Raw genomic sequence first — 24,899 nt, 5'->3', positions numbered from 1 at the left:
GAGAGCGCCTACGCGTCTCCTTTTTTCTCGAGTGGATGTAATAGAATCATCCTCGAACATGATCATGTTGATCGTCTTGTCGTTATCTCTGTCAGATGAGTGTTGACGACAGTCATGACGGGAACGGTCACTAGGGCATCCTCTGCTACAGGAGCGAGCTTGACCATTATGGCGAGCTGGAGATCTGCTATGCTCTCTATGAGCCATGAGCTTATGGCGCAGGTCACCATCGGCGATATTGGTATAATGTTTTATACGACCCGACTCGATAAGGTCTTGGAGGTAGTGCTTGAGCCTCCAGCACTCGTTGGTATCATGACATTTTGCTTTATGGAAGGCACAGTATGGCTTGCCTGGACGATCCTCTGGCTGCTGCACTTCAGGTCGGTAATAGGCAGCTCGTTTGATCTTCTCCAGTATATAACTGGGAGATCGGGTGAGTACAGCGAACTCGCGGCTGTTGGGTGTTCTGTTTCCAGACTTCTGTCCTTGATGTCTATGACATTTTTTGAAGGTGGAGTGTCATCAGAGATCGCTGCCACTTGATGTTCTTCTATTAGGCCTTCATGTTTCAAGCCTTCTTACAGCTTAATATATTTGTCTACTCGAGCATACAGCTCACATAAAGTTTCTAAATGTTCTTTCAAGAGCGATCTGGAGAGTGCAGCGTTGCGAACACGGCAGGCATTGGAGAATGCCAATGTGGCAAATGACTCTTTGAGGCCGTTTTCTATGCATAGTAGTTCGGTTTTGAACCGACCTAAGAAGGCACGGATGGTTTCATCTTTGCCTAGTGAGAGTTGGAAAAGTGAATCTAGGTCTGCTATTTTATGCTTGTTGTGGACGTACTGGCTAGCGAATAGATCAGTGAGGTGCTCGAAGTTCTTTATCGAGTCAGGCTCGAGAGAGAATAACCAATCGAAAGCGCCATCTTTAAGGCTTGCATGAAACAAACGGCAATGGAGATGGTTGAACTCCTGGGCACTATAGAGTGCGAGACTCTGAATGTATCGAGCCACGTGTTGACCAGGACATGTGTTGCCATCGTACATTGCAAAGCGTGGTTGGATGAAATTTGGAGGAGAAAGTTTACTGAGTACCTCAGCAGTGAAAGGGGACGCGCGGTACTTCTTTAGCATCTTTTGAACGATCTGAGTGGCGTCCTTCTTGACTGCACTTTGATCGATTCTTTGCGATAGCTCGTTAATCTGCTGATTAAATTCGTTAATACCATCCTCTGCTATGGCACCAGGTGGATTTTGTGCATCCAATTATGCTCATAATACAACATTCTCCTGCCTGACCAGGGTGATGTGCTCGTTCATTGTACCTAGTTGACTTGATAAGCTCTGGATTTGAGCTTCGAGGCTTGCCATGCTTCGTGGGCTTGAGGAGTTTTCGTATTGAGTGATATGTGAAAGTTGCGAAAGTTTCTCAAGAAATCGAGACCACAGACGGCGCCAATGTAAAGGGGTTGTTTAATTTGAGCTTTACAATTTGTGATTAAGGTGGAGGAGAGCGAGTTTGTTCTGAGCGAACTGCCTACATATCTATCTCTCACTTCTTGGGGGAGAGTAGAATCAGGTTTGGCGTAGTTCATACAGATGGTATTTATAGATGCTGAGTGGGAGGATCCAACCAACACGTGTACTGACAAGCATAGATGTATGGTTGAGATTGAGAAAGACTGTATGGATGGTGTTGGTAGGAATTATGTAATGATGGAAAGTTGTTACAGTGGTTCATATTTTGCGGTAATGGATTGTGTAAGTATTGTCGTGGGCAAATATCGTCACCCCGATATTCCAGCCCAAATATTGCGATATTTCAATAATTGGTATTACAGTTTGTATGTTGCAGGTTTAAAGCGGGAAAAGGAGGGAGAAAAAGAAAATGGACACGCGGCAGTTCATGATTGGTTAAAGATATCATCAGAACACTATATAAAGACTAGAAGGAGAAAGAAAGATTCATTCCGATTTCATTCTAGAAAAATCTGTAAACCAGAGCGAAGAGAGAGAGAGAGAGAGAGAGAGAGAGAGAGAGAGAGAGAGAGAGAGAGAGAGAGAGAGAGAGAGAGAGAAATGTGTAACCGCCATACTAATAGAAAAAGTTTAATTCCATTTCTTTCAATCTTTGTTCAACATCTTCATTAGTTCCCTGTTATTGATCTCAGATAAACATCTTCTCCAACTACATTGGCGCCGTATGTGCTTCAAGGATCAAGAAAGAACATTTTCTTTTCTTGTTTTCTTTGAAGTTTCGAATCTATTGTGAAGGAGTTGGAAGAAGTTTTGATAGGATCAGTGTTAAAGAAACATTTGAGTTCTTGTCAAGATGCCTCCCAAACGAGGGACATCAAGTAAAGCATTAGTGGTGGAGGAAGCAAGTACGTCTCAAGCAGCATCTATAAATGCAGATAGAAGAACTAGAAGATCAGTGAGTAGACTGGTGGAAGAAGTGGATTAGATACGAGAGGAAGAAGTATCTTTGAGAGACTTGTTGAGAAGGATGGCTGAGTTAGAAAAACAAAATCAATGGCTGAGAATAAAGCAATAAGGGAAGAGAAGGAGAAGCGTGCTGAAGGCGCTATGTATGACAAGGATGACGAGGAGTCGAGCTCAGGCACTCCAATAGTACGAAAAAGTCACCTCGAGGAGGTGAGAAGGAGTCATCCTGAAGAAGTACAATCTGTAGCGAGAACGACACCGAAAATGGTGCAAGAATAAGAAGGTAAAGCACTAGTCACAAAGGAGATGGTGCAGAAGCAATTAGGAGATTAGTTATTGGAAAAGGTCTCGGCTTCGATAAGAAAGCTAGCAGATGATGTCGGTAGAAATCCATTGAAGAAGGAGATAGAGAGGGCCTCGTTACCTCCAAAGTTCAAGAATCTAAAATTTAGCCAGTATGAAGGGGTTACTGATCCCATGGTCCATCTTTTTAGTTATCGACATCAGTTCTCGATATATCAGGGTACCGAATATTGGGATACTGTACTATGTCGATCTTTTTCGTCAAGCTTGAAAGGAAAAGCATTAAAGTGGTTTTGCACAATTTCGGAGGGATCCATTTCATGCTTTCGAGAAATTGAAGAAAGGTTCCTCACTAATTACGGTCACCAGAGGGTGAAGCCAAAGCAGGTGTCAGCCTTATTTCAATTAAAGCAAGCAAAGAAGGAATCACTGAAAGATTTCTTGGCAAGGTTCAAGGCCAAAACCCAATCGGTGGAAAGGTTGGATGAGTCAGAAATGACAGCTGTTATAGCATTCCAATCAAGTGTAGTTCCAGGATCTTTTATGCATAAGTATTTGTTGAGGAAAGAGGTAAAAACTTTCCAAGAATTGTATGATAAAGCTGATAGAGATATCAGAGTGGTTAAAAACAACCAATGCTCAAGCAGTGTTGCAGGTCACTGATGCAGGAAGAAAAGATAAAGATAGTAATGATCGATATGAAAGTCGAGATTCTTCGAGGTCAAGTCATAAAAGACCTTAGGAGCAATACACAAACAAGAATAATCAGCCACAACAAAGAAGTAAGTTTGAGAAAACACTAAGGGAGGAATTAGATCCTAGTAATTTCATAGCTCTCAACTCCCTGCCAGAAGATATATTGAGGAGGATAGAGAAAGAATAGTTCGTGATCTGGCCGAAATATACTCTCAGGGAGATAAAAGAAAGACCTTATGGTCAATTTCATAAGGTGGAGAACCATGAAACTAATAGATGTCTGCAACTGGTAAAAGAGATTGACAGGCTCATGAAGGATGGAAAATTGAGAGAATTTCGGACTGATGTTAGACCTGAGGAAACGACAACTATACGAGAGAAGCCACTGGAGGTAATAATAAACATGATTTATAAAGGAGAAATTCCCCAGAAAAATATCTTTCGAGATAAGATAAGAAAGATATCGACTGTAAAAGAGGTGCTCGAGGTCAATGTCGAGCCAAATCCGGTGAATCAGCAGCTGGTGTTAGCTAGTATTCCTGGGGTAATCATGTTTGTACTAGAGGATCTATCAAAGGTGATGTTACTACATGACAATGCTTTGTTAATCACTTTGTGTATTGTGGGTTATGATGTATAGAAGATATTAGTGGACTGTGGTAGTTCATTTAATATTTTATTTTGGAGAGCATTTAAAGGGATTGATCTCGATGAGTCTCATTTAAAGCCACCGAAGTTCAGTTTATATGGTTTTAATGGAACTTGTACCAAGCCAGCTAGAGAGATAAAGTTGCCAGTTCGAGCTGGGCCTCAAACGGTGATGACGACATTCATGGTCATCAAGCACCATTCTGATCACAATGCCATATTAGGAAGGAAGTGGATACATAAGATGTGGACTGTACCTAGTACATTCTATCAGGTCATCTGATTCCCAACTGTATTTGGATTGCATGAAATTATGGGCGATCAGTCCGAATCATAAAAATATAATTTTGTCACAGTAAAGGGAATGATGAAGGGGAAAAGCCAAGACACTGGGGGCGTCTTGGAAAATTCTAACTAGCAGTTACTGCAAGCTTTGCCTGTCGACACCAGTGTGCAAATACATGAGCATGTAAAGTTCACTCAAGAGCTGAAACAAAATGAAGAACCTATATGGGAAAGAAAGACCATCGAAATGGTAGAGAAAGTTAATATTAGTACATGAGAAAGTGAGCGTCATATGTTCATTAGTACAGAGATGGAGGGAAACATAAGAAATGAGTTGATGATATTTTTGAAAGAGAATCAAGATGTTTTCGCATGGTTGATGTCGGATCTCACAGGTATAAATCCAGATGTTTGTTCACACAAGCTGAATATGGAAGCAAATGCGGTTCCTGTGCACCAAAAACATTAGAAGGTGAGACCGATGCATGAAGAAGCGGTGCAAGTCGAGATACAGAAGATGTTAAAAAATGGCATAATCAGAGAGGTAGAGCATTCTCAATGGGTTGCAAACATCGTGGTAGTACTGAAGAAAGATGGCAGAGTTCAAATTTGTGTCAATTTTACAGATGTAAATAAAAAGTGTCCAAAGGATCATTATCCCATGCCTAGAATTGATGAGTTGGTAGATCAAACTGCTGGTTTCGAATTGATCAGTTTTTGCGATGGGTATTCAGGTTATTTTCAGATTCTGATGGCTATTGTTGACCAGTTAAAAATGGCGTTCGTAGTAAATGGATGGATATACTGTTTTATCAGAATGTCATTTGGGTTGAAGAATGCAGGATCCACTTATCAAAGACTAGTAGAGAAGATGTTTAAAAAAACTCATCAAGCGGGTTGTCGAGGTCTATATAGATGATATGGTTATTAAGTCCATGAAAGTTGTAGATCATGTAAAGGACCTCGACACCGTATTCAAAATTTTGTGAGAGTTTAATATAAAGCTTAATCCGGAAAAATGTACTTTCGGGGTCAGTTCGGGCAAGTTTTTGGGGTACATCGTTACGAAGTGGGGTATCGATGCTAATCCTGATCAAATACGAATACTTCGACAAATGCCATCTCCTACAACCAGAAAGCAGATACAAAGGTTGACGGGAAGAATAGCTGAGCTCAATAGATTCATCTCCAGAACTTCGGATTGATGTAAGCCACTTTTTAAATTGCTTAAAAAGAATGTTAAATTCTATTGGAATGAGGAATGTGAAGAAGCATTTTTGGAATTAAAGAAATATATGCAAGAAATGCCAACACTTACAAAACCAGATGAGGGAGAAAGTTTGCTCTTTTATTTGGCTGTGTCAGATTTTGCTATAAGCACTGTCCTTGTGAAAATAGAAAATGGTTTGGAAAGGCCGGTATATTTTCATAGCAAAACGATGCTCGAGGCGGAAACTCGATATTTTATTATGGAGAAATATGCTTTGGCACTTTTATTTTCATCTCAGAGATTGAAGCCATATTTTCAAGCACATTCTGTGATAGTGATGACAAATTTACCATTAAAGCAAACTCTAGCAAAAACTGCTAAGTCAGGAAGGATGTCTAAATGGTTGGTGCTAATAAACAAATTTGGAGTGGAGTATCGAAACAAAGTATTTGAGAAAAGTAAGGTTTTGGCCGATTTTCTGGCAGATTTTCCATCTGAGGATGGTAGCTGGTGTATGGAGGAAGAGAAGTTCTCAATGCTCCAAGAGCCTAAAGATGATATTGATGTAGAAGATCCATGGGTGGGTACTAATGGTTAGAGAGTATTTGTCGATGGATTATTTGGAGGTAAGGGGTGTGGCATCGGGGTGGTGTTGGTTACTCCCGAAAATCAAAGGCTTGAAACGGCAATAACATTGGGTTTTCATGCATCTAATAACGAGGTTGAGTATGAAGTTTTAATAGCTGGTCTTGAGATAGTTAGGTCTCTCAATATAAAAGAGTTGTTAATCTTCAGTGATTCGATGCTCGTGGTCAGCCAGATCAATGGAGGATATTTGGCGAAATGTGAAAACATGGTGGATTATTTGAGTTTCATAAAATCTAAGTTGAAGAATTTCAGTAAGATAAAGCTCCAACATCTCAACAGAAATGAGAACAGGCATGCTGATGCTCTGGCTTATGTGGCAGCGTTGCTGGAAAACACAGAGGGTCGCACTCTACATATCGGAGTTCAACAGAAGCCAAGCATTGACATCGACGGTTCAGAAGTTATGGAAATTGACACACTGGGGGCGTCATGGATGAAAGCATATATCTTATACTTATCTGAGGGCAAATTAGTGGAGGACAAAAATGAGGCCAGAAGGATCAAATATGGTGCTGAAAGATATGTATTGATTGATAATGAGTTATATCGAAAGAATCTTGGAGGTCCACATTTGAAATGCATATCGTTTGAGGAAGCGTAGCTAATCATTACCAAGCTTCACGAAGGTGAGTGTGGAAACCACTCAGCTGGTAGATCGTTGGCCAATAAAATTACAAAGCAAGGATATTTCTGGCCTCAAATGCGAAGGGACTGTCTTTGATATGCGAAAAAGTGTGTACAATGCCAAATTCATGGGAAAGCCATACATGTTCTAGCTGAAGAATTACATTGTGTCTCAAACCCCTAGCCTTTTGCTCTATGGGGTATAGATATTGTTGGTTCGCTAACACCAGGAAGAGGCAAAAGAAGGTTCATTCTGGCTGTGACAGACTATTTTCCGAAGTGGGTGGAAGCCATCGCTTTGTAGCACATAAAAGAACAGGATATCATAAACTTCCTTTTTGAACGAGTCATATGTCGATATGGATTGCCATATGCCATTATATCAGATAATGGCCCGCAGTTTGAGGGAGGAAAAGTGAAAGCTTTCTTGGAATCTTACAAGGTAAAACATTTCACATCTGCGCCATGTTATGCTCATGGTAACGGGCAAGCTGAAGCAACAAATAAAACTATTATGGATAATATCAAGAAAAAATTAGAAGACAAGAAAGGTCTTTGGGTGGATGAGCTAAACAGCGTTTTATAGGCTTATAGAACGACATCTCGAATAGCCACAGGGGAATCACCTTTTATTTTGGCCTATGGTATGGAAGCAGTAACTCCATCTGAAATGGTGGTATCGACATCCAGAACAAAAATGATAGAAAATGGTCAAAATAATGAAGGAATGGCTTCAGAAGTTTTAAATCTCGAAGAGACAAGGGATCAAGCAAGGGTAAAGCTCGACACTTATCATAGGCAGCTCAAAAAAGTTTTTAACAAGAAAGTAAAAGAAAGCCATTTTCAGGAAGGTGATTTGGTCTTGAAAATGGTCACTCAAGTTACTAAAGAAAAAGGGGCTAGCAAACTAGTAGCAAGCTGGGATGGGCCTTACATCATTCACAAGGTCAGAATCAATGGAGCTTATTACTTAAAAATGGTTGAAGGTGTAATATTACCAAAGCCTCAAAATGTAAGCAATTTGAAAGCATTTTATCAATAAAGATTGTTTCAAGTATCATGGTGTAATTTTTGTTATCAAGGTTATGCATTCAATAAAGATATGGTCATTCTCGAAGTCAATATTTATACATGTATAATAGATTTATGCATCTCTAGAGTTATATGATTGATAACAGGTCAAACAAAATCCTAGTGATCTGTAGATCCTCATCTCGATACCAGGTCAAACAAAATCCTGGTGATCTGTAGATCCTCATCTCGATACCAGGCCAAATAAAATTCTGGTGATCTGTAGATCCTCATCTCAATACCAGGTCAATAAAATTCTATTCTTGGCAGAAATGCGAGTTCAGGTCAATAAAATCCAGTTCTTAGCATAAATGTCAAGTTCGGGTCAAAAAAATTATGGTGATCTGTAGATCCTCATCTCGATACCAGGTCAAATAAATTCCTGGTGATCTATAGATCCTCATCTCAATACCAGGTCAATAAAATCCTGTATCGAGATGAGGATCTACATATCACCAGGATTTTTTTACCCGAACTTGACATTTCTGCCAAGAACTGGATTTTATTAACCTGATCTTGCATTTCAAAAAATCCAGTTCTTGGCAGAAATGTCAAGTTCGGGTCAAAAAATCATGGTGATATGTAGATCTTCATTTCAATACCAGGTCAATAAAATCCTATTCTTGGCAGCAATACAAGTTCAAGTTAACAAGTCCATCTCTGAGCAGCAGGGTGAACTCAGATCAAGATCGTGGTAACAGAAGATATGGAATATGTGGTATTGAGTGGTCGATACCAAATTACAGAACAAGGAGAAAATAATGTATGCTTTTATAAGAATTTTTTTAATACAATGTCGATGTTAGTGTATTAATAATTAAGGAGGCCAGTGTCCGAGATAGGGCAATAATCTTCGTTGTTTGTATGCGGGACAGTTAGAAGTTTGAATGATAATTAAATAAGCCTTAATGACATGGTTTAATTCAATGAATATTGGGTTTTGAGCCAGTTAGATAGTGTTTTGTTGGTCAAAAGTAAATATTTATTTGTTATATTAATGCATGACAAAGAGTGCAAAGGTAAGCAACAAGGATTGGGGATCTGTAGATCTTCATCTCGATACCAGGTCAGAAAAGGATGATTAAAAAATAAAGGGATATATCGAGGTATATGTATTGTTTAAAATATATATTAAGTATCGATACTGCTTTTAGTTTGAGTGGTATCGAAACTCGATTTTTCAAAATTTATATGTTAAGTATCGATACTGCTTTTAGTTAGAGTGGTATCGAAGCTCTATTGTTCAAAATATATATTAAGTATCGATACTGCTTTTAGTTGGAGTGGTATCGAAACTCGATTTTAAAATTCAAAAAATATATTAAGTATCGATACTGTTTTTAGTTGTAGTGGTATCGAAACTCTATTGTTCAAAATATATATTAAGTATCGATACTGCTTTTAGTTGGAGTGGTATCGAAACTCGATTTTAAAATTCAAAATATATATTAAGTATCGATACTACTTTTAGTTGGAGTAGTATCGAAACTCTATTGTTCAAAATATATATTAAGTATTGATACTACTTTTATATTGGAGTGGTATCAAAACTCGATTTTTTGAAATATATATTAAATATTGATACTGCTTTTAGTTGGAGTGGTATCAAAATTCATTTTTTTTTAAGGTTTCAAAATATAAGTTAAGTATTAATATTATTTGGATTTGGAGTGAGATCTAAAGTTATAGTGTTTTTTTCATGGATGATAAATATCATATGTATTGCATACAAAATGAGTTTATAAAAAGCAAAAAGATCTATTTTCCATAATCCAAAAGGAGTTTCAAAAGATCTGAAGAGACAATAAGACCATTGTATTAATATTACAATTAAGGGGTATAAAACAGATAAGACTCGTTTTGGGTGAGCTTCGCATCGAGGCGCTTGCTTTCCAAAAGGGTGTTGAGGGCATCCCGCACTTCAGGTCCATCCAAACAATTGGGTGTGCTAATAAGTGAATATGGATTGAATGGTGGGGTACTCGTGGTTGTATCCACTACTTCAACAGTTGGGGTGGCAGAGTCCACAACATCTTGTAAGAGGGCACCTCGCTTTCGTCATCGGAATCCAGGTTGTATTCGGTGATGACGTTAGCATGAAGATATCATCTGAAGCTCCTCATTGTTGTAACACAATACTTCATATCAATATCAACATTGGACAAATCAAGTTGAGGCCTTCTGAACTTCTGCCTCGAGACTAGCTGTCTTTGCTTCGAGATCAGCTGTTTTGATTTTTTCTTGCTCAAAGTTCGATGCATGGTCCTCATAAACCTTCTTAAATTTCTTGACCAACTCAGTATTCTCTTCGACAAATTTCTTCATTTCGACATTGGCAGAATTAAGTTGGGAGCAAGTCGAAGCTTGTTTTTTCTTTTCTTCTTCCAAAGACTGTTGGATTCTATCTTTCTCTTGTCTCAGCTTCTCATTACCATCTCGAAGAAGACGTAATGTCCTCATATCATCCTCAAATTGGCCAATAGCAGCAACTTTAACCTGAAAAGGAGATAGGGTCATGAATATAATATATACATCATAAACAAAGTAGGATAAGAGTATGAACAAAGTTGTTTCTTTACCTTTTCAAGGGAGGAGCACGGTAGGCAAAAGCGCTCAGTTGTGCCAATTTCAACCATGGCTGATCTGTCTCGAGGGAGAATTATATTCAAGACAAGAGCTTCCTCGAGGCCAGGCGTCGGAGGATCAGAGAATAAGGAAGCAGTTTTAGGAATTTTTTGTTTATTCCGAAGGACAAAGTCAGCAACAAATGCTTCGAAATGAGAATAGGAGCCTGAAGTTGTGGGAGGATCAGTGGGTTTGTGAATGGCTGGTAAGGTGGAGGATTTGGCAAGCGCAGGAACATGTGGTTAAGTATTGGTAGTTTTGGCAGTTTTTTGTACCTTTGAGGTTCGAGGTGCATCAGTGGGAACAAGTTATTTTCTTTTCTTTTGATGAAGGCTAGTATCGGTAGGTGGTTCTTGAGGAAGAGTAGGAGCTTGGGAGGAGCTGCCAAGGGTTGATTTGTGCAGAAACTTTTTCAAATGTTTGGCAGATTTGTCTTGAACATGAGGAATGTGAGAGCCTATATCTGTGTACAATAAGCAGTAATGATCAGATACGTCTTACAAAAGTGGATAATTATAGAAATCAGGATTCTCTTGTTTGATTTGGGGAAAAATATCTTCAGTCATTTTAAAACCATTAAGCATATAATCAAAATAACATCAAAGAGTGTTAGCAGGTAATTCAATGGAATCAAAAGTTTTTCTTAATAATTTATTAGAGGAACAATGATGTAAGGGGCATGGAATAGTTTTGCATGACATAGCAAATTGGGGAGGTAGAGAATCTTGACCTCGAAGGACGGTACTTTTTAAGAAGTATAAAGGAGCGACATAATTGTCGATATCTGGAAGATCGATATTTAATTTTGGATTGCCGTATTTATCAGCACCAGTTCGAGTAGTGATTTCTTCATCAATGCCTTTTAGAAGCTCCATTACTCTAGTGGATTCTCCAAGACTTTTCATCGAGGGTGGTTTTGGTACTGAAACAAGGTCACAACGATAGACCAGTCAGATAGCAGGTCCAAGATAGAGGATTCAAAGAAGGATTCAAGGGATGGGGTGTCATAAAATAACGTACCTCTAATGCTAAAAATAGGATATGCCAATGATGGAGCAGCGATCGAAGCAGATGACTCCCATTGCCCAGATATAATGGCCATCTGAAATCACTATCTCAGTTTATCCTTATAATGCCTACGCGGTTGATACATTTTTTGGGATAAAAATAACCACTAGGCTCTTTTATACCATGTTTATTTTTCTCGTTTCGTTCGACAAAGGTATAATGTTTTTAGATGTCGATCAGACGAATTCTTTAGGATATCCGCACATCAGATGCAAGATGAGAATTATAGAAATTACAAATGTGCAGCAATCTCCATAAATTGCCTGTGCCTTGGCCAGGAGAAATGGTCAAATAGTTAAGTATCTCTCGATCGAGGCTAGATAAGGGAAGGCACAAACCAACAGCTAGTTGCCCAACAGTAATAATGGTTGTTTTAGGATCGCCACTTTGGCATCGAGTTCCTTTAGTACTTGCATCGTAATGTCGAAGATCGACAGAGTTTGGTATTTGGTAGGCAGCTTTAACTATGTCTAAGTTGGGTCTTTTTGGAAAATAAGGGTTCAGGCCACTACTCCACATGCTTTTATCATACATAACTTCGTGTTCAAACTCCGAATTCACAGTCTCAAAAGGATTGCAGGCTAAGCCATCGGCCAAATACGTGGCACGCCATTCTGGTTCGTCAGTCTCAGTCCTTTGTGATGACGAAGTTGAAGAAGACGAATTGTTTCGAGTTGCAGATTCAATACGTTCGTTCGACATGTCGGTATCACTAGAAACAATAAATTTTTTATTATAATTATATCATTTATCTGAGATATTATCACTATATCTAGTATAATTATATAATATATTATTTGCTAAACACGTATTGAGGTCTCTGGATGATAATGTCGGGGTTCGAGGTGAAGAACTGTGTCTCGAACGCATACGTTCTTGACGTCGAAGTCAGGATTGTTTCGAGAGAGTGAGTATAAAGTTAACACAAGTTTTTCTCCTACCCATATTGTCAAAAATTATAATTCAAGGTCTAATTAGTATAGAGATACACAAATAATATATGAATACTCAAAGCCTAAACCCTAAATATAATAATCTGGAAAGAGAAGCAGGCAAGATTATTCAAAATATTCTAAGATAAACGATAAAGTTGGGATAAGGAGTAGCATGTTAAGTTGTTCTTTTTACTAACCTGATAAGTGTGCAGAAAGATTTGCTGAGGACGACAGCGAATACGGCCAAGATTAAACTTTCCAAAAGATGTTAATGGTGGTGGGGTTTGGGTTTTCTATCAAGCTTTTTCGCAAATAAATGAAGAGAGAGAAAGCAGAATAAGACTTTTGTATTTTCGATGTAACTGGGTTTTTACAGCTGTAACCACTTGATTTTTTGAATTTTGAAATTGGTGAAGTTGTTTTGGTTCTCGAAACATTCAAATTTTTTGTGGTTGAAATTTGAAAGTTTCGAGAGGGAGCGATGTCGTGGGCAAATATCGCCACCCCGATATTCCAGCCCAAATATTGCGATATTTCGATAATTGACAGTTTGTGTGTTGCAAGTTTAAAACGGAAAAAAAATAGAGAAGAAGAGAATGGACACACGGCAGTTCATGATTGGTTAAAGATATCATCAGAACACTATATAAAGACTAGAAGGAGAAAGAAAGATTCATTCCGATTTCATTCTAGAAAAATCTGTAAACCAGAGCAAAGAGAGAAAAAGAAAGAGAAATGTGTAACCGCCATTGATACTAATAGAAAAAACTTAATTCCATTTCTTTCAATCTTTGTTCGACATCTTCATTAGTTCCCTGTTATTGATCTTATATAAACATTTTCTCCAACTACAAGTATGACTTTGGTAATGATTGCATCTAGAAGAATGATGATGTCATTAGATGGAACGTTTTGCGTGAGGATGTGTGAGTTGAGCTATTTTGGAGCGATCTTGTAGATCGTGTGCTTGAGTGATGATGTGAGTCGCTCTGAAGCCAGTTCAGAAGACGAGAGCATTAGGTCGGTATGGTATCTCTATCATGCTGGACACGTGCATAATATTATTGAATGAGAATGTCACTCCCTCACAGTCATGATTGATAATTGATTTAATTGCTTCTATGCGATGGGTTGAGTACAATACGGTTGATAGGTTAATACTATCGAGTAGCTGAGCTGGTTTGGTTTGGATAAGATTACATTGAACATAATTTAGTTTTGTGTCTTGAATCTAAACAAAAGTCTGAAGTGATGACGTTAGTGAAAGAGAAGAGTTTGGAGGCCGCGGAAGATGGGGTAGGGAGAAGGGTCGTAGAGAACGTAGTTTATTTTCCATTTTTATTCTCTTGCTGTGCCGAAATTGAATTTCTTACCGAGTACCTCAAGTAGCATTTGCAAATCATTATTATATCTTTCTAGATTCCTCTCATCAAAACAAGTAAACAACTTTTTTGCCTATTTCGTTCCATATACCGCCGTACTATATACGAATTCCCCAAAACGCCCCTAACCTCATCCCAATTCCATTCTTCCTTCCAAGTCTTTAAAAATTTGATAAAATAAAAAATAAAATTTCTCGGATCTCACACGTTATATATATATTTTTTTCTCTCTCTCTCCGCTAGGGTTTTGAGATTCATCCTTGAAAACCTTCGTGAGTTCGAATTAGGTCAAATTAGGGTTTTGAATTTTGAGAATGGTTTTGGAAGAAGAGATGGTGGTTAAAGGAGAAGAGAAAGAAGAGGAGGAGGAGTATGAGAGTGATCCTGAAGAAGTGGTGAAATCATTAGCGATGAGGAGAAGAGTAGCGAGTGATGATGAGGAAGAAATTGAAGGAGAAAGGGTGAGAAATTTGACTGGGGGTGGTGTTGCTTCTGATGTTGGTAGTGAATCGGATGATGGGCAAGGTGAACCGGAAGTTTATGATGATGACGAAGAAGAAGAAGACGAGGAGGAGTACGAAGAAGTTGATAAGGATGCGGGGAAAGTTGAAGTTACGGAGGGAATTGTAGGCGGCGATGATGAGAAGAGATCAAATGTTGAAATTGAGGGTAAGGAGGATGAGGTGGTGGAAGGAGAGAAGAAAGAGAATGAGCCATTTGCTGTGCCGACTGCTGGTGCTTTTTATATGCATGATGATAGGTTTAGAGAGAATGGTGGCGGTCGACACAGGTACTTACTCTTTTTTCATTCATTGCATAATAATATTAGTGGTGGAATGTTTGGTATTCTAGGAGTATTACAACACTGATTGTTGTAACACTTGAAATGAACCATTTGGTTTAGAGCAATTCAATGTGATTATAGGGTGAAATTATATATTAGAATATTGTTGTTTATTTCCGTATGATTGGTTAAAAGATAATTGAGACAATGAGAAAATTTAGCTAGTGAGTAAAGTTACAAGAACTCTTCTCTGTCTAGGAAATCCATTTGGACAATGATTCTTGCTGGAGATGTAGACGTACATCAATGAAATGTTGGTCTTCTTTTCTCTATTTAAGCCGTTAACTCTGCTGAATCTTTAATCAGTTCCTGTAGATTGAGCTAAACTATGCTAAGAACCCGAAAACCATAATTGTAGATGCTTCTATTAGTGTCCTTAAAGCACTATTTAGGCCTCTAATCAGTGAAGAATGGTTAGTGCCAGTGTTTTAAATGGAGCTAGGCGGTAATTGGGTGGTGGGTGGGCGCCTAGGCAGTTAAAAATGCACAAGAGCTCTCATAATTTCAAGTCAAACACAAATAGAAAAACTTCTTAAAAAGGCACAGAAGTTCTCAACCAAGCTTTTTCCATACTTCAAACACAATTAGAACTAAGAAAAAGTCAACCTGGACGCCTTTCTTTATTCTAGTGATAAGGATATTGTGGATTCTTTTCTCTCCAGTGTGTGGGGAAACAATGTTACAAGATTGATTGGGTGCTATGTTAAATTTTGAAAAATTACCAATTAAATCAGATCAAGGACTTTGATGGTTTGATTAAAATGATGTTCGACTCACTTGGTTGAGAATGTACTTTTAAATCAACTAATGTCATTTGACATCTATTAGACGAATCAGAAGAAGCAGCGAATTGCCTTGGGGATTTGATTTGGGTTAATTTAAGTGCTGCAATGCTTGTTGCTCTTACGAACTTGAGAGGGGGTTTTATATCTGAAGAAGAGAAAGCGATTTACGGACCATGTTTACAATTTTATGTTGGATTCGGGATTTTTGGATTTCCTTTGCAGGATTTTGGTTTGTTAGCTCTTTACAGTCTTTTCCATTGGGGTTTTTGTTCCTGCCCTCCCATGGCACCAAATTGGCTGCCCGGACCACGAGTTGACCAGGCACTGTCTGGTGTCTTAACCTATGCGTCCCCCTATACTGGTTTTTAGAGCACTTATTGTGTCACGTCGCTGCTTACAAAGATTATGATTCTTTGACGTTTACGGTAACAATTTAAAACAATAAATCAAATAGGACATAAATCACTTCCGGTTGTTTTTATATGAATAAAATGAGCAAGAAGCCATCTGGTCAAGGGGCGTTGTTCCAACCTAGACTATATTAGTTTGCTCGATATGAAGTTTACAAAGCTACATTGGCACTGATACGTCTGTCCGTTTCTGGCACGGATACAAAGTGTCTGACTAAGTGAAATACCAAAAGTTGTGGTATATCAGTATATCACATAAACTATTGTGGGTAGGATTATTTTTGAAATATGGCGTGTCCATGTATCATAGGTTTACATGAACTGTCATTTATATTTTGTTTACTCACTTTGTGAACCATTACTCTTTAAAGAGATTTACAGATAATTTTTCATTGACTTCTACACAACCTGTTTGGTTACCTCATTCCTCATTCCATAAATATCATGATGTAGGATCCCCCACACACACACACGCGTGCGGATGAACAGTTTTACTAGTGCAGTTGTATAATGAAGAAATTGCAGGCAAAACAATATTCCTTCACAATGGATGTTCTTAATATTTATTTCCCTGTTATAGTTATGGCTAGCCATAGTGTTTTAATTTTTTCCAGTTTGGGTGTCTTGTCTTGTTAACACACCTAGTTTTTCAGTCAGTTATTTAAAGTCATTTTATCTCCTCTCAGTATAAAATGTGTTGTAACCAGTTTTTATTTCTACTTTCAGGCGCACTCCTGGTGGAAGAAAATTGTGGGAATCAAAAGATGTTCGAAAATGGGGGCATGATAAGTACATAGAGATGAATTCACAAGAAAGAGAAAATGAAAAGGTCAACTCTTTATCGTTGTGAACCTTTTTTTTTATGCATATTTTGTTTAGAGTATAAAGTTATATGGACCGAGGAACTAAATTTCGTTTCGAGCATTGTTGGGGGCCTAGGGAAATTGAGAGTATCGAAATTTTCGTGAAACGTTTGTGAAAATGAGATGACATTTGAAAAATTCAGCAATATTGATTGCAAAAATACTTTCAAGTTCCTACAAAAAAATAGTGACAATTTCTAAAGTTCTAAACTGACCAATTCCCTTTCTCAGAACTATTGGAGGTTTTTTAAGTACTTGCAAAAATGACTACATCTAAACTTTTGCAACTTTTCACTGAAAGATGCAAAATATTAACTAAAAGTGACGGAATTGAAACGATTTTTTTCGTGAAAGTTTTAAGAAAACTAAAGCAATCAGATCCTGTAGGTAAGGAAATGTTTCAGTGGCCAGCGAAAACAAAAATTTCATGAAATTTGTGAAATTTTGTTCTTTGATGTGGACGCCTTCATTGCATGTTTGACAGCATTTTGTATCGTTTGCATGAGATCTTTTTCTGTATCGTCATAAAGATGTTAATATGCATCTAGGCCATTTTCACAACAATTAGTCATTTCTATATGTTCTTTATCCTCAAGAAAAGGGGCCCGCTTAATTTGAATTTCTTGTTTCATTGGCCATATTTTGAATGAAAATCACAATGGACTTCGTTAGAAATTTGAGAACCAGCTGACTTGTTTATGATGACAATGTTCTCTCGGGGGATTTTACTGGCAACTCTTGCAGGACAGATGTAGTATATTTAGGTGTACTGAAGTGAACAGGTGTAACATTTATTCACACATGCTGAAAATAATTACATTTATTCTCATGTGTATTGATTTTTATTTCATCTTCAGGATGGGAGAAATTTCAGAGGGCAGTACAGAGGTCGAGGTAGGAATCGAGGTCTTGACCGTCGATCTGTGAGGGGAAACAGGCCTAGAGCTTATGATGACAGGAACAATCAAAACCAAACTGTTAGGACTGTGAGAGGGAGAGGTCCAAGACGGTATGAACCTCTTGCAAGGAACAACAGGGAGACTCCAACTCAAAACAAGCAGTGAGTAGAATTGCGGAAAAGAGAATTTCTTATATGATGACTGTTTGACTTTTTTATTTTTTAATATTAATTTTGAATTTTGTTATGTTCATATGTTCTGTTTAGTTTTAATTTATAATTGTTTTCTTCATTTTTTATGGATGTTATTCATATGATATATTTGCATACATGTTCAGATCTGGGAAGTCCCATGAGTCACCATCAAATACTACCTCAGGGAGAGTATCCACAAGTGCAAGGAGTTCAAATGTACAATCTGATTCTGCTCCATCTGGAAAACATGTTTTCGCGTCAAGCTTGAACTCTGCTTCTCCTCCCTTCTATCCTTCGGGTTCCTCCAATCATGAGACTTCACAGACCCAGAAAAGGGAATTGCCAGGTGGAAATTCGAACAAGAGCCTTCGACCTTCCGTAACGTCTGAGAATAGAACACATTCAACTACATTTGTACGAGGAAAGAATGTTGCTGATGTTGCGGACAGGGTTTATTTTGATGACGATCTTGCTCCTCAGGAATATATGGGGAAGTTCAACAATATGCAGCTGCAGTCTTCTGGATCCTTACCAAAATTTGCTCAATCTCCCCAGATCAAATCTAATAAGGGAAGGGGTCTGGCCACACCTGAAAAGCTGCATTACCAGCCTTTGGCACCAATTAATCAAGTCAGCAGAACACATGCTCCTACTGTTCATCAAAGACCTGGGCAAAACACGGTTCAAACTTCTTTTCGAGCATCTTCTCAGCAGTTAGGTCAGCATCTTACTGGATCTCAAGCTTCTTCTCCACCCAGAGTTTCGCCTAGAAGTTCATCTGAGCCTGGAGAGACAGAATCCCCACCAGGATCAAGTAAATCCAAGACTGCATTGGTTGGAAAAGGAAAAGGCACTGTTCAAGGAAATGGCAGGGGCTCTTTTCTCTACAATGGTGCCCAAGTTATGGGAGCTTCTGGCAGCATGGGACTTTCTCACGGTGATCAGAACTTCCCTGCTCCAGCACTTTTGCAAGGTTTGTTTTCGATATTTCTGATGTTTTCTGTCATGATGTGAGTATATAGGTTTATGATAATGTTAGTTAAGACTCATTTTAGTCATTACCTATTGCTGAATACATAAGTTTTGCATCCCTCAACTTAGTATCTGGTCGGTCATGAGTTTCCGTTGTTCACCTACTCCAGTGCATCATTAAGTCTAATTTCATGGCAGCTAAAGAATCATGCCAGACATTATTTTTGAGTTGTTTGAGCCATGGTATCCTGGGATACAATAAGGATGCAAGCTGGACACATAACACACATCTTGTCTAGGAAAACTTCAGAAAAGAAATATAAGAGTGTGCACATTATTTATTTATCATCGATAAAATATATTTCAGTAATGGGGAAATTACATACACCCCCTTAGGATTTAGGAAGGTAATAAGGGCGGTAGATGCCCCAATATAATAAGCTTGTTGTCTTTATTCACATGGCTGTGCAATTACAGAATCCCAACTAAAATTGAAGTCGTCGAAATGATGTGCCTCAAAAGAAGTCACCCCATTTGCCACTCAAATGAAGTTGCTTTAACATTGAAGATGAGGTCCATCAACTTTTGTTTGGCTGAATTGAAGATTCCATCGTTCCTTTCTTTCACCAATAAAGCATTTTGCAACTCTTATAGACTCGCAAATAAATTGAATATTAATATTATGGGTATAGAAAGTGTGTATGACAAGTATGTAGGATACCATTACCTTCTTGCATGTCCTAACTGTTAAAATATGGCGAGTTGAATTCCTGTTTTTTTTTTTTTTTTGCCTTAATGAAGCGTTTGGAGATTTTAACATTGATGTATTAATTTGTAGTTATGCAATTTGGGGGTCAGCATCCTGGTGGTATGGGAGTTCCTGCTGTTGGTATGGCACTACCTGGATATGTTGCACAGCCAGGTTTTGGAAATTCTGAGATGACCTGGTACGCTCATTTTCTTTGTGAACTTGTTGCACTTTCCTCTTGATAGTTATTGCTGTATTTCCAGACTCTTATGTTGGTGGCTTGGTGCTATTGATTTCTTTGTTTTATATCTTTGCAAGGTTTCCTGTTTAGTTTGCTGTGGTAATGAGCTGATGTCTTTTCTTCTTGGTGTATAAATCCTTTTTACTGGACTAAACTGAATATTGAAGTGCACGTTTTCTTATTATGAATATATGATATTATGATATCTTATTCCATTTTACTGTATATGTTTTGAATCTTTTGGGAAATTTCTGTCACTCTCCAAGTTAGTCACCACATACGAAATTAAAACGAGCCAAATAGAAAAAGGTTTCAAAAAGACTTGCTAGATTTTAAACCTAGAAATTGTCGTAATTATTTCTTACCAAAGTTGACTTAGGTTAGGTATATATGGCATTTCAGCATTTAAAGATCCTTTTTTGTTATCCACTAACTCGTATATTAAAGTGAAACACTCTTATTTTGTTCCATGGTTGACGCCTGACGGTAAGAGTGGATGGATACTCTAGACGGTGAGGTCAAAGCGAGGAATCAAATTTTTTTTTTCTAACTTCTTTTAGGGTTGTCGATATATAAATTAACTCCTTTTAGACATTGGTTCAGTTGTATTCATGTTATAGTAGACATTGTTGAGGAATGAATTTGCAAATGGAGTGATGTAACTGCCTAGATTATGCATGACACTTACTATGGTAATGCACTAACACTGGCATCGAGCACTTGCCATGAGACTTATGTTGTAGAGTATGCATGTCGTGGCAGTGATTTGTTTAACAATATGTTAGTCGCACACTTGTGCATGACATTAACGATATGATGGCTCCCTGTAATGGTCTCATTGCAGCTGGATTTTTTCTAGACTGGCTTGAAAAAGTTTTATGATTTTATTGTGTGCTGCGTCATAGAATTGTTACTTTATGGTGATTATGTAATATCATGGGGGTAAAAGTGGAAGTAAAGTTAACAATGTGAAAGCACTAAGCATAAGATGGTTTTGTCAAGCCTTGTAAGGTCGGGCTCAAAATCCTGAGATCGAATCCCACCTTCAGTGGAGTAAACGGGGATTTTAGGGTTTAAGGGAATGGTTTTGTCCCATTATGGTTTTGTCGAATTTGAAGTTTCTGAGTATTGAATGCCACACTTTACATCTTGGCTGTCCCTGTAAGACAACCTGGGCTAAAATTTTAGCGTTGGATTTAGCTTGAAACAGCTAAATTTAAATATAAAGAGGCACCGTAACCTTCGGTTGTCAAATGAATTGTTCGACTCACTTTATGTTATTGGAGCATATATCTCTTTTGTGCACATACGGGAAACTAATTGTCTCGTATAAGTTTATCAGTAACATCCTTTTTCTTGCAATGTTCAGGGTACCAGTCTTGGCAGGTGCTGCTGGCGCTTTGGGGGCCTCCTATTGTTCCCCCTACTTAACTGTTGATGGTGGCTATTATGGTCGTCCAACAGGGCAAACATCTTCCTCGGCCGCCTCCAGGTCAGTAGAAAGTTAATTACTTGATTGTTATTTCGTGTGTTAGAAACTTTTAATTACATTCGTCTGCGATTGTAGGCTTTATGGCACTTCTGAAGACAATTAAACTATACACCTGAATGACCAAGTTTGCTTAGGTAATCCAGCAAGACTCGGTTCTGAAATTTCTAACTGGATAAAACTTTGGAATAGGAGCTTATCATATCTATTAAGGCTTTATTATTTCAGTGGTGTAAGATTTTTAAAGAGTTTAGTATTTTGTGGTGTAAAACTTTTGAGTATTTTGTGGTGAGATGGGAGAGGCTTTTGTATTTAAAAGTAGAATAATTTGTAGTTCTCGGGTTAGCCTCATGTGGCTATGTTTTTAGTTTTATTTTGTTTCTTTGTAATAGTAGGCTTTCTCGGCCTACTTTCTTTTCACTTTTAATGAAATTTCAACTTTACCGAGCAAGAAAAAAGAAACTTTGGAATAGGAGGTTTTTTACATCTTAGACGAGAAAACATCATATATATTATTGTTGTTATTCAGCATGGCTTTCTCTGTTGTGCTTTTTTCCTCCCTTGTTTATTTTAACAATAATTTTGCCAAATTGTTAATCAATTGGATGCATGCCCAGTTCTGTAACAATTGGAGAACTTCCGAATCTGTTTGAGTATGGTATTATGTGCTTGCGCCTTGCAGCAGTGTTGTTAGAATTGTACGAGTTGGTTCTAATCGAGAGGTCATCTATATAAATCACATGTGAGAATCATACGTACAGAAAATGTTTAGAATTGGGATTGGAACAGTAAGAGAACAATTCATAATAACAAAAGATGGAAATTTATTGGCGACTATTAAAAATTAAAAATGGCAAAAGGCGGGAACTTTTTGGGTTTGAATCGAAGTACAAACACAACTAAGTAGGGTTTGATGCATACATTGAAATGTTTTCGGTTACGTCAAGTGGTTAACCCAACTTAAAGCCCAATTGAGGTTAGGTGAAATGATCAACCCAATACAACAGAAACCCGTTTTCATATTGGGTTTTGAAAGGTGTAACTGTTCTATCTGGAAAAAAAACATTACAGAAAATATATTAATAATATATATTTACATCTCATAAATGTAAGTAATTTACAGCACATATATAAAATATTCTGGAATCTTACGTTTCACGAGTTGGTACAATCCGTGATTCACAAGTAATCGTAATACGATTCCAGTTCTGATTCTCAAGGAAGTTCTGTTTTTGGATATGCATTTTAAGGAAGACAGAGATGCAATAGATCTTAGAGAATGTCCTAGTATCACAGAAGATATCCAAGTTATCTACTTATCTGGAAGTTCTTCAATAGTTTTTACTATTAGTTAATTGTTATCATTTTTTCCTTCTTTTGTGTGTGTGTGTTTTTTATTTTGGGGGGAGGGGGGAGTGGGAGAGGGAGGTGGGGCTCAGGTCACATTTTCGGAGCAAATTCTGACACAATAGGGCCCTTAGTCTTGATTTTCTGGTTGCACTCTGCTTTTCTTCTTTTTAAAATTACTTCTCCTATTTCCTCCTTTTCAGCATTGCTATGTTAAGATTCATTGGGATTTGTGTGTGCTTGGATTGGTGATTGTTTTAGTAGTTAAAGTTTTTCTTTTGTTCTCATTGTGGAATTCCCTTGCAGCAAAGAACTCATTACAAACAAACCCAATGATGTCCTGAAGCCTTCACAAAGATCTGGTAACCAGTTTACTTTAACTCCATGGACCAAGTGATTTGTTGAACTGGATTTTAATAGTTCCACTATTCTATAGTTGCTTTTACCGTTTTCATGTTTCTGAAACCTAGCTTATTGCCTGTGAACAGAGCTTGTAAATGATGAATTTGGGCAGCGACAGAACAAGCCTCGCAGGTATGTCAAGACTTTTCACCTTTTGATGGGATGTATCTTCGATATTTTTCATTATGCAGTGATTGGTATTGAATTGGGATGCCTTTCTGCAGGTACTCGGAAATGAACTTTGGTCAGGGACGTGCATAAACTGCAATGGAGTGTATTTGAATTCGCAGTTAGAGGTCAGTTCATACCTACCTTTTGATACTTGTAGCAATACTCTACCTGGTTGTTTATGAGTTTCTAAACTTTCGTTGAAATTGATGCTTCAGACTTTTTCTCCTGGCCCTTTGTGACCTCCGGCTTTTATTCTGGAGCACTTTGGGCTGTACAATGTCCGGAAATATGCTAGGTAAGTTTCCTTCACTTGTTGTCGTGGGATGTTCTGTCTCCACCATGGGTTACGCTTTAATATGTTATGGACGTGTGAGTCAATATATGTTATGTTTTGCATACTGTGTATAATCAATCTTGTTGTTGACAGTTGATGCCCTTTCTCATTTAGTGTGCTTAACATGATTTTTCCTTGCAGTTATATAAGAAATGCCTGCTTGTGCTGTGTTTGATGTGAGAAGCTATTACAGTTTGGCAGGTGGCAGTTTCATGATTAAATTTTATGGTAGGATGATTTACAGCAGGCAAATTATTTATCTGAGGCAAAATTTGCGCAGAGTACTTATTGTTCCTCTTTGGCTGAATTCTAGGTTTTCCTTTGGCTTGTTCGTTTGGTGAGAAGCTTGTGAGAAATGGAAGCTTGCTTCTACTAGAACTAGAAAACTAGAAGAAAAAGAAGGGGGCGACAGTTGCTTAGTCAATTTCTGTTGCTCTATGTGTAAGCGGGGTTTTTTTTTCCATCTTCTGTTGGCTGGTTTATCATCTTTTTATTAGGTGTCTTTCCCCTCTTCCCTCTTGGTATCATATTCTGTTACCTTGAATGTACGCATTGTCTTTCTTGTCCTTGGGGTTGGTTGAATGCACACCTTTCTACTTTCTATATATAAAGTCTGTTTATGGTGTTATGTTTCTTTACTTTGTTGTTATGGTGAAACTAGCTGATTGATGCGTAGAGGATTTTCTGATTGATCTCAAAGGTCAAACCGGCTGTTCGCTTTTGACTGGACACGCCTTTAATTAAGGTGGAGTAATGGGTAATGCCATGTTAATCGTGGTATCTTGAATTTTTAAGTTAACTTTCTTTTATTTGTGTGTTTCACATTATCTATTCCAAAAACCCAGATTGCATTTCCTGTCACAGTGCTAGAAATATTCAGATTCGCATGTTACTGTGCTGGGTGAATTGCATGTCCTTATAAACGATGTATATATAAACCATGGTATATTGATCCCTCCCATATATATATATATACTAGCTTCATGCCCAGGCAGAACATCCCAACATGGATGAGCACAACAATTTTTTTTAAATTTACAATCGAAGTGAAATTACTATTTTCCTTTTATGTGCAAATTTTTTTTCCCCAAAACAGACTTGTATATCTTCATTTAATTACGTTAAAGGTAGATTTTGATTTAGATGCCATTTCGATTTTCTCAAAAAATTGATTTTCGCTTAGATTAAGAGAGAAAAAATGGGATACATAATATAGGCTGTGTTTGATTCAAGGAAAATTGAGAAAAAGAAAGTG

At 37.8% G+C, this 24,899-nt stretch overlaps 3 protein-coding genes across 3 annotated transcripts; all 3 read left to right on the top strand.

Moving 5' to 3' along the window:
* The first annotated feature begins 2,537 nt into the window (after positions 1–2,537).
* LOC147510918 (uncharacterized) lies at positions 2,538–3,416 on the top strand. The gene is made up of 2 exons (XM_086598287.1): positions 2,538–2,660; positions 2,796–3,416. The coding sequence occupies exons 1-2, from the start codon at positions 2,538–2,540 to the stop codon at positions 3,414–3,416; spliced, it is 744 nt and encodes a 247-aa protein (XP_086454413.1).
* Positions 3,417–6,445: 3,029 nt separating this feature from the next.
* On the top strand, positions 6,446–6,841 carry LOC147510917 (uncharacterized). Its single transcript, XM_086598286.1, has one exon. It carries the CDS (start codon positions 6,446–6,448, stop codon positions 6,839–6,841), a length of 396 nt encoding a protein of 131 aa, XP_086454412.1.
* Positions 6,842–13,502: 6,661 nt separating this feature from the next.
* Positions 13,503–24,282, top strand: LOC147510916 (CASC3/Barentsz eIF4AIII binding protein). Its single transcript, XM_086602765.1, has 12 exons — positions 13,503–14,735; positions 16,711–16,813; positions 17,705–17,907; positions 18,084–18,913; positions 19,751–19,859; positions 21,271–21,393; positions 23,044–23,099; positions 23,226–23,271; positions 23,364–23,435; positions 23,526–23,605; positions 23,786–23,872; positions 23,958–24,282. The coding sequence occupies exons 1-9, from the start codon at positions 14,260–14,262 to the stop codon at positions 23,398–23,400; spliced, it is 1,983 nt and encodes a 660-aa protein (XP_086458891.1). The 5' UTR covers positions 13,503–14,259; the 3' UTR covers positions 23,401–23,435; positions 23,526–23,605; positions 23,786–23,872; positions 23,958–24,282.
* Positions 24,283–24,899: the final 617 nt, after the last annotated feature.

This window comes from Coptis chinensis, chromosome 3 (assembly GCF_015680905.1).
Source record: "Coptis chinensis isolate HL-2020 chromosome 3, ASM1568090v1, whole genome shotgun sequence".
Classification (NCBI taxonomy): domain Eukaryota; kingdom Viridiplantae; phylum Streptophyta; class Magnoliopsida; order Ranunculales; family Ranunculaceae; genus Coptis; species Coptis chinensis.
Note: the sequence above shows the minus strand (reverse complement) of the source record. Positions and strands in the feature narration are given on the sequence as shown.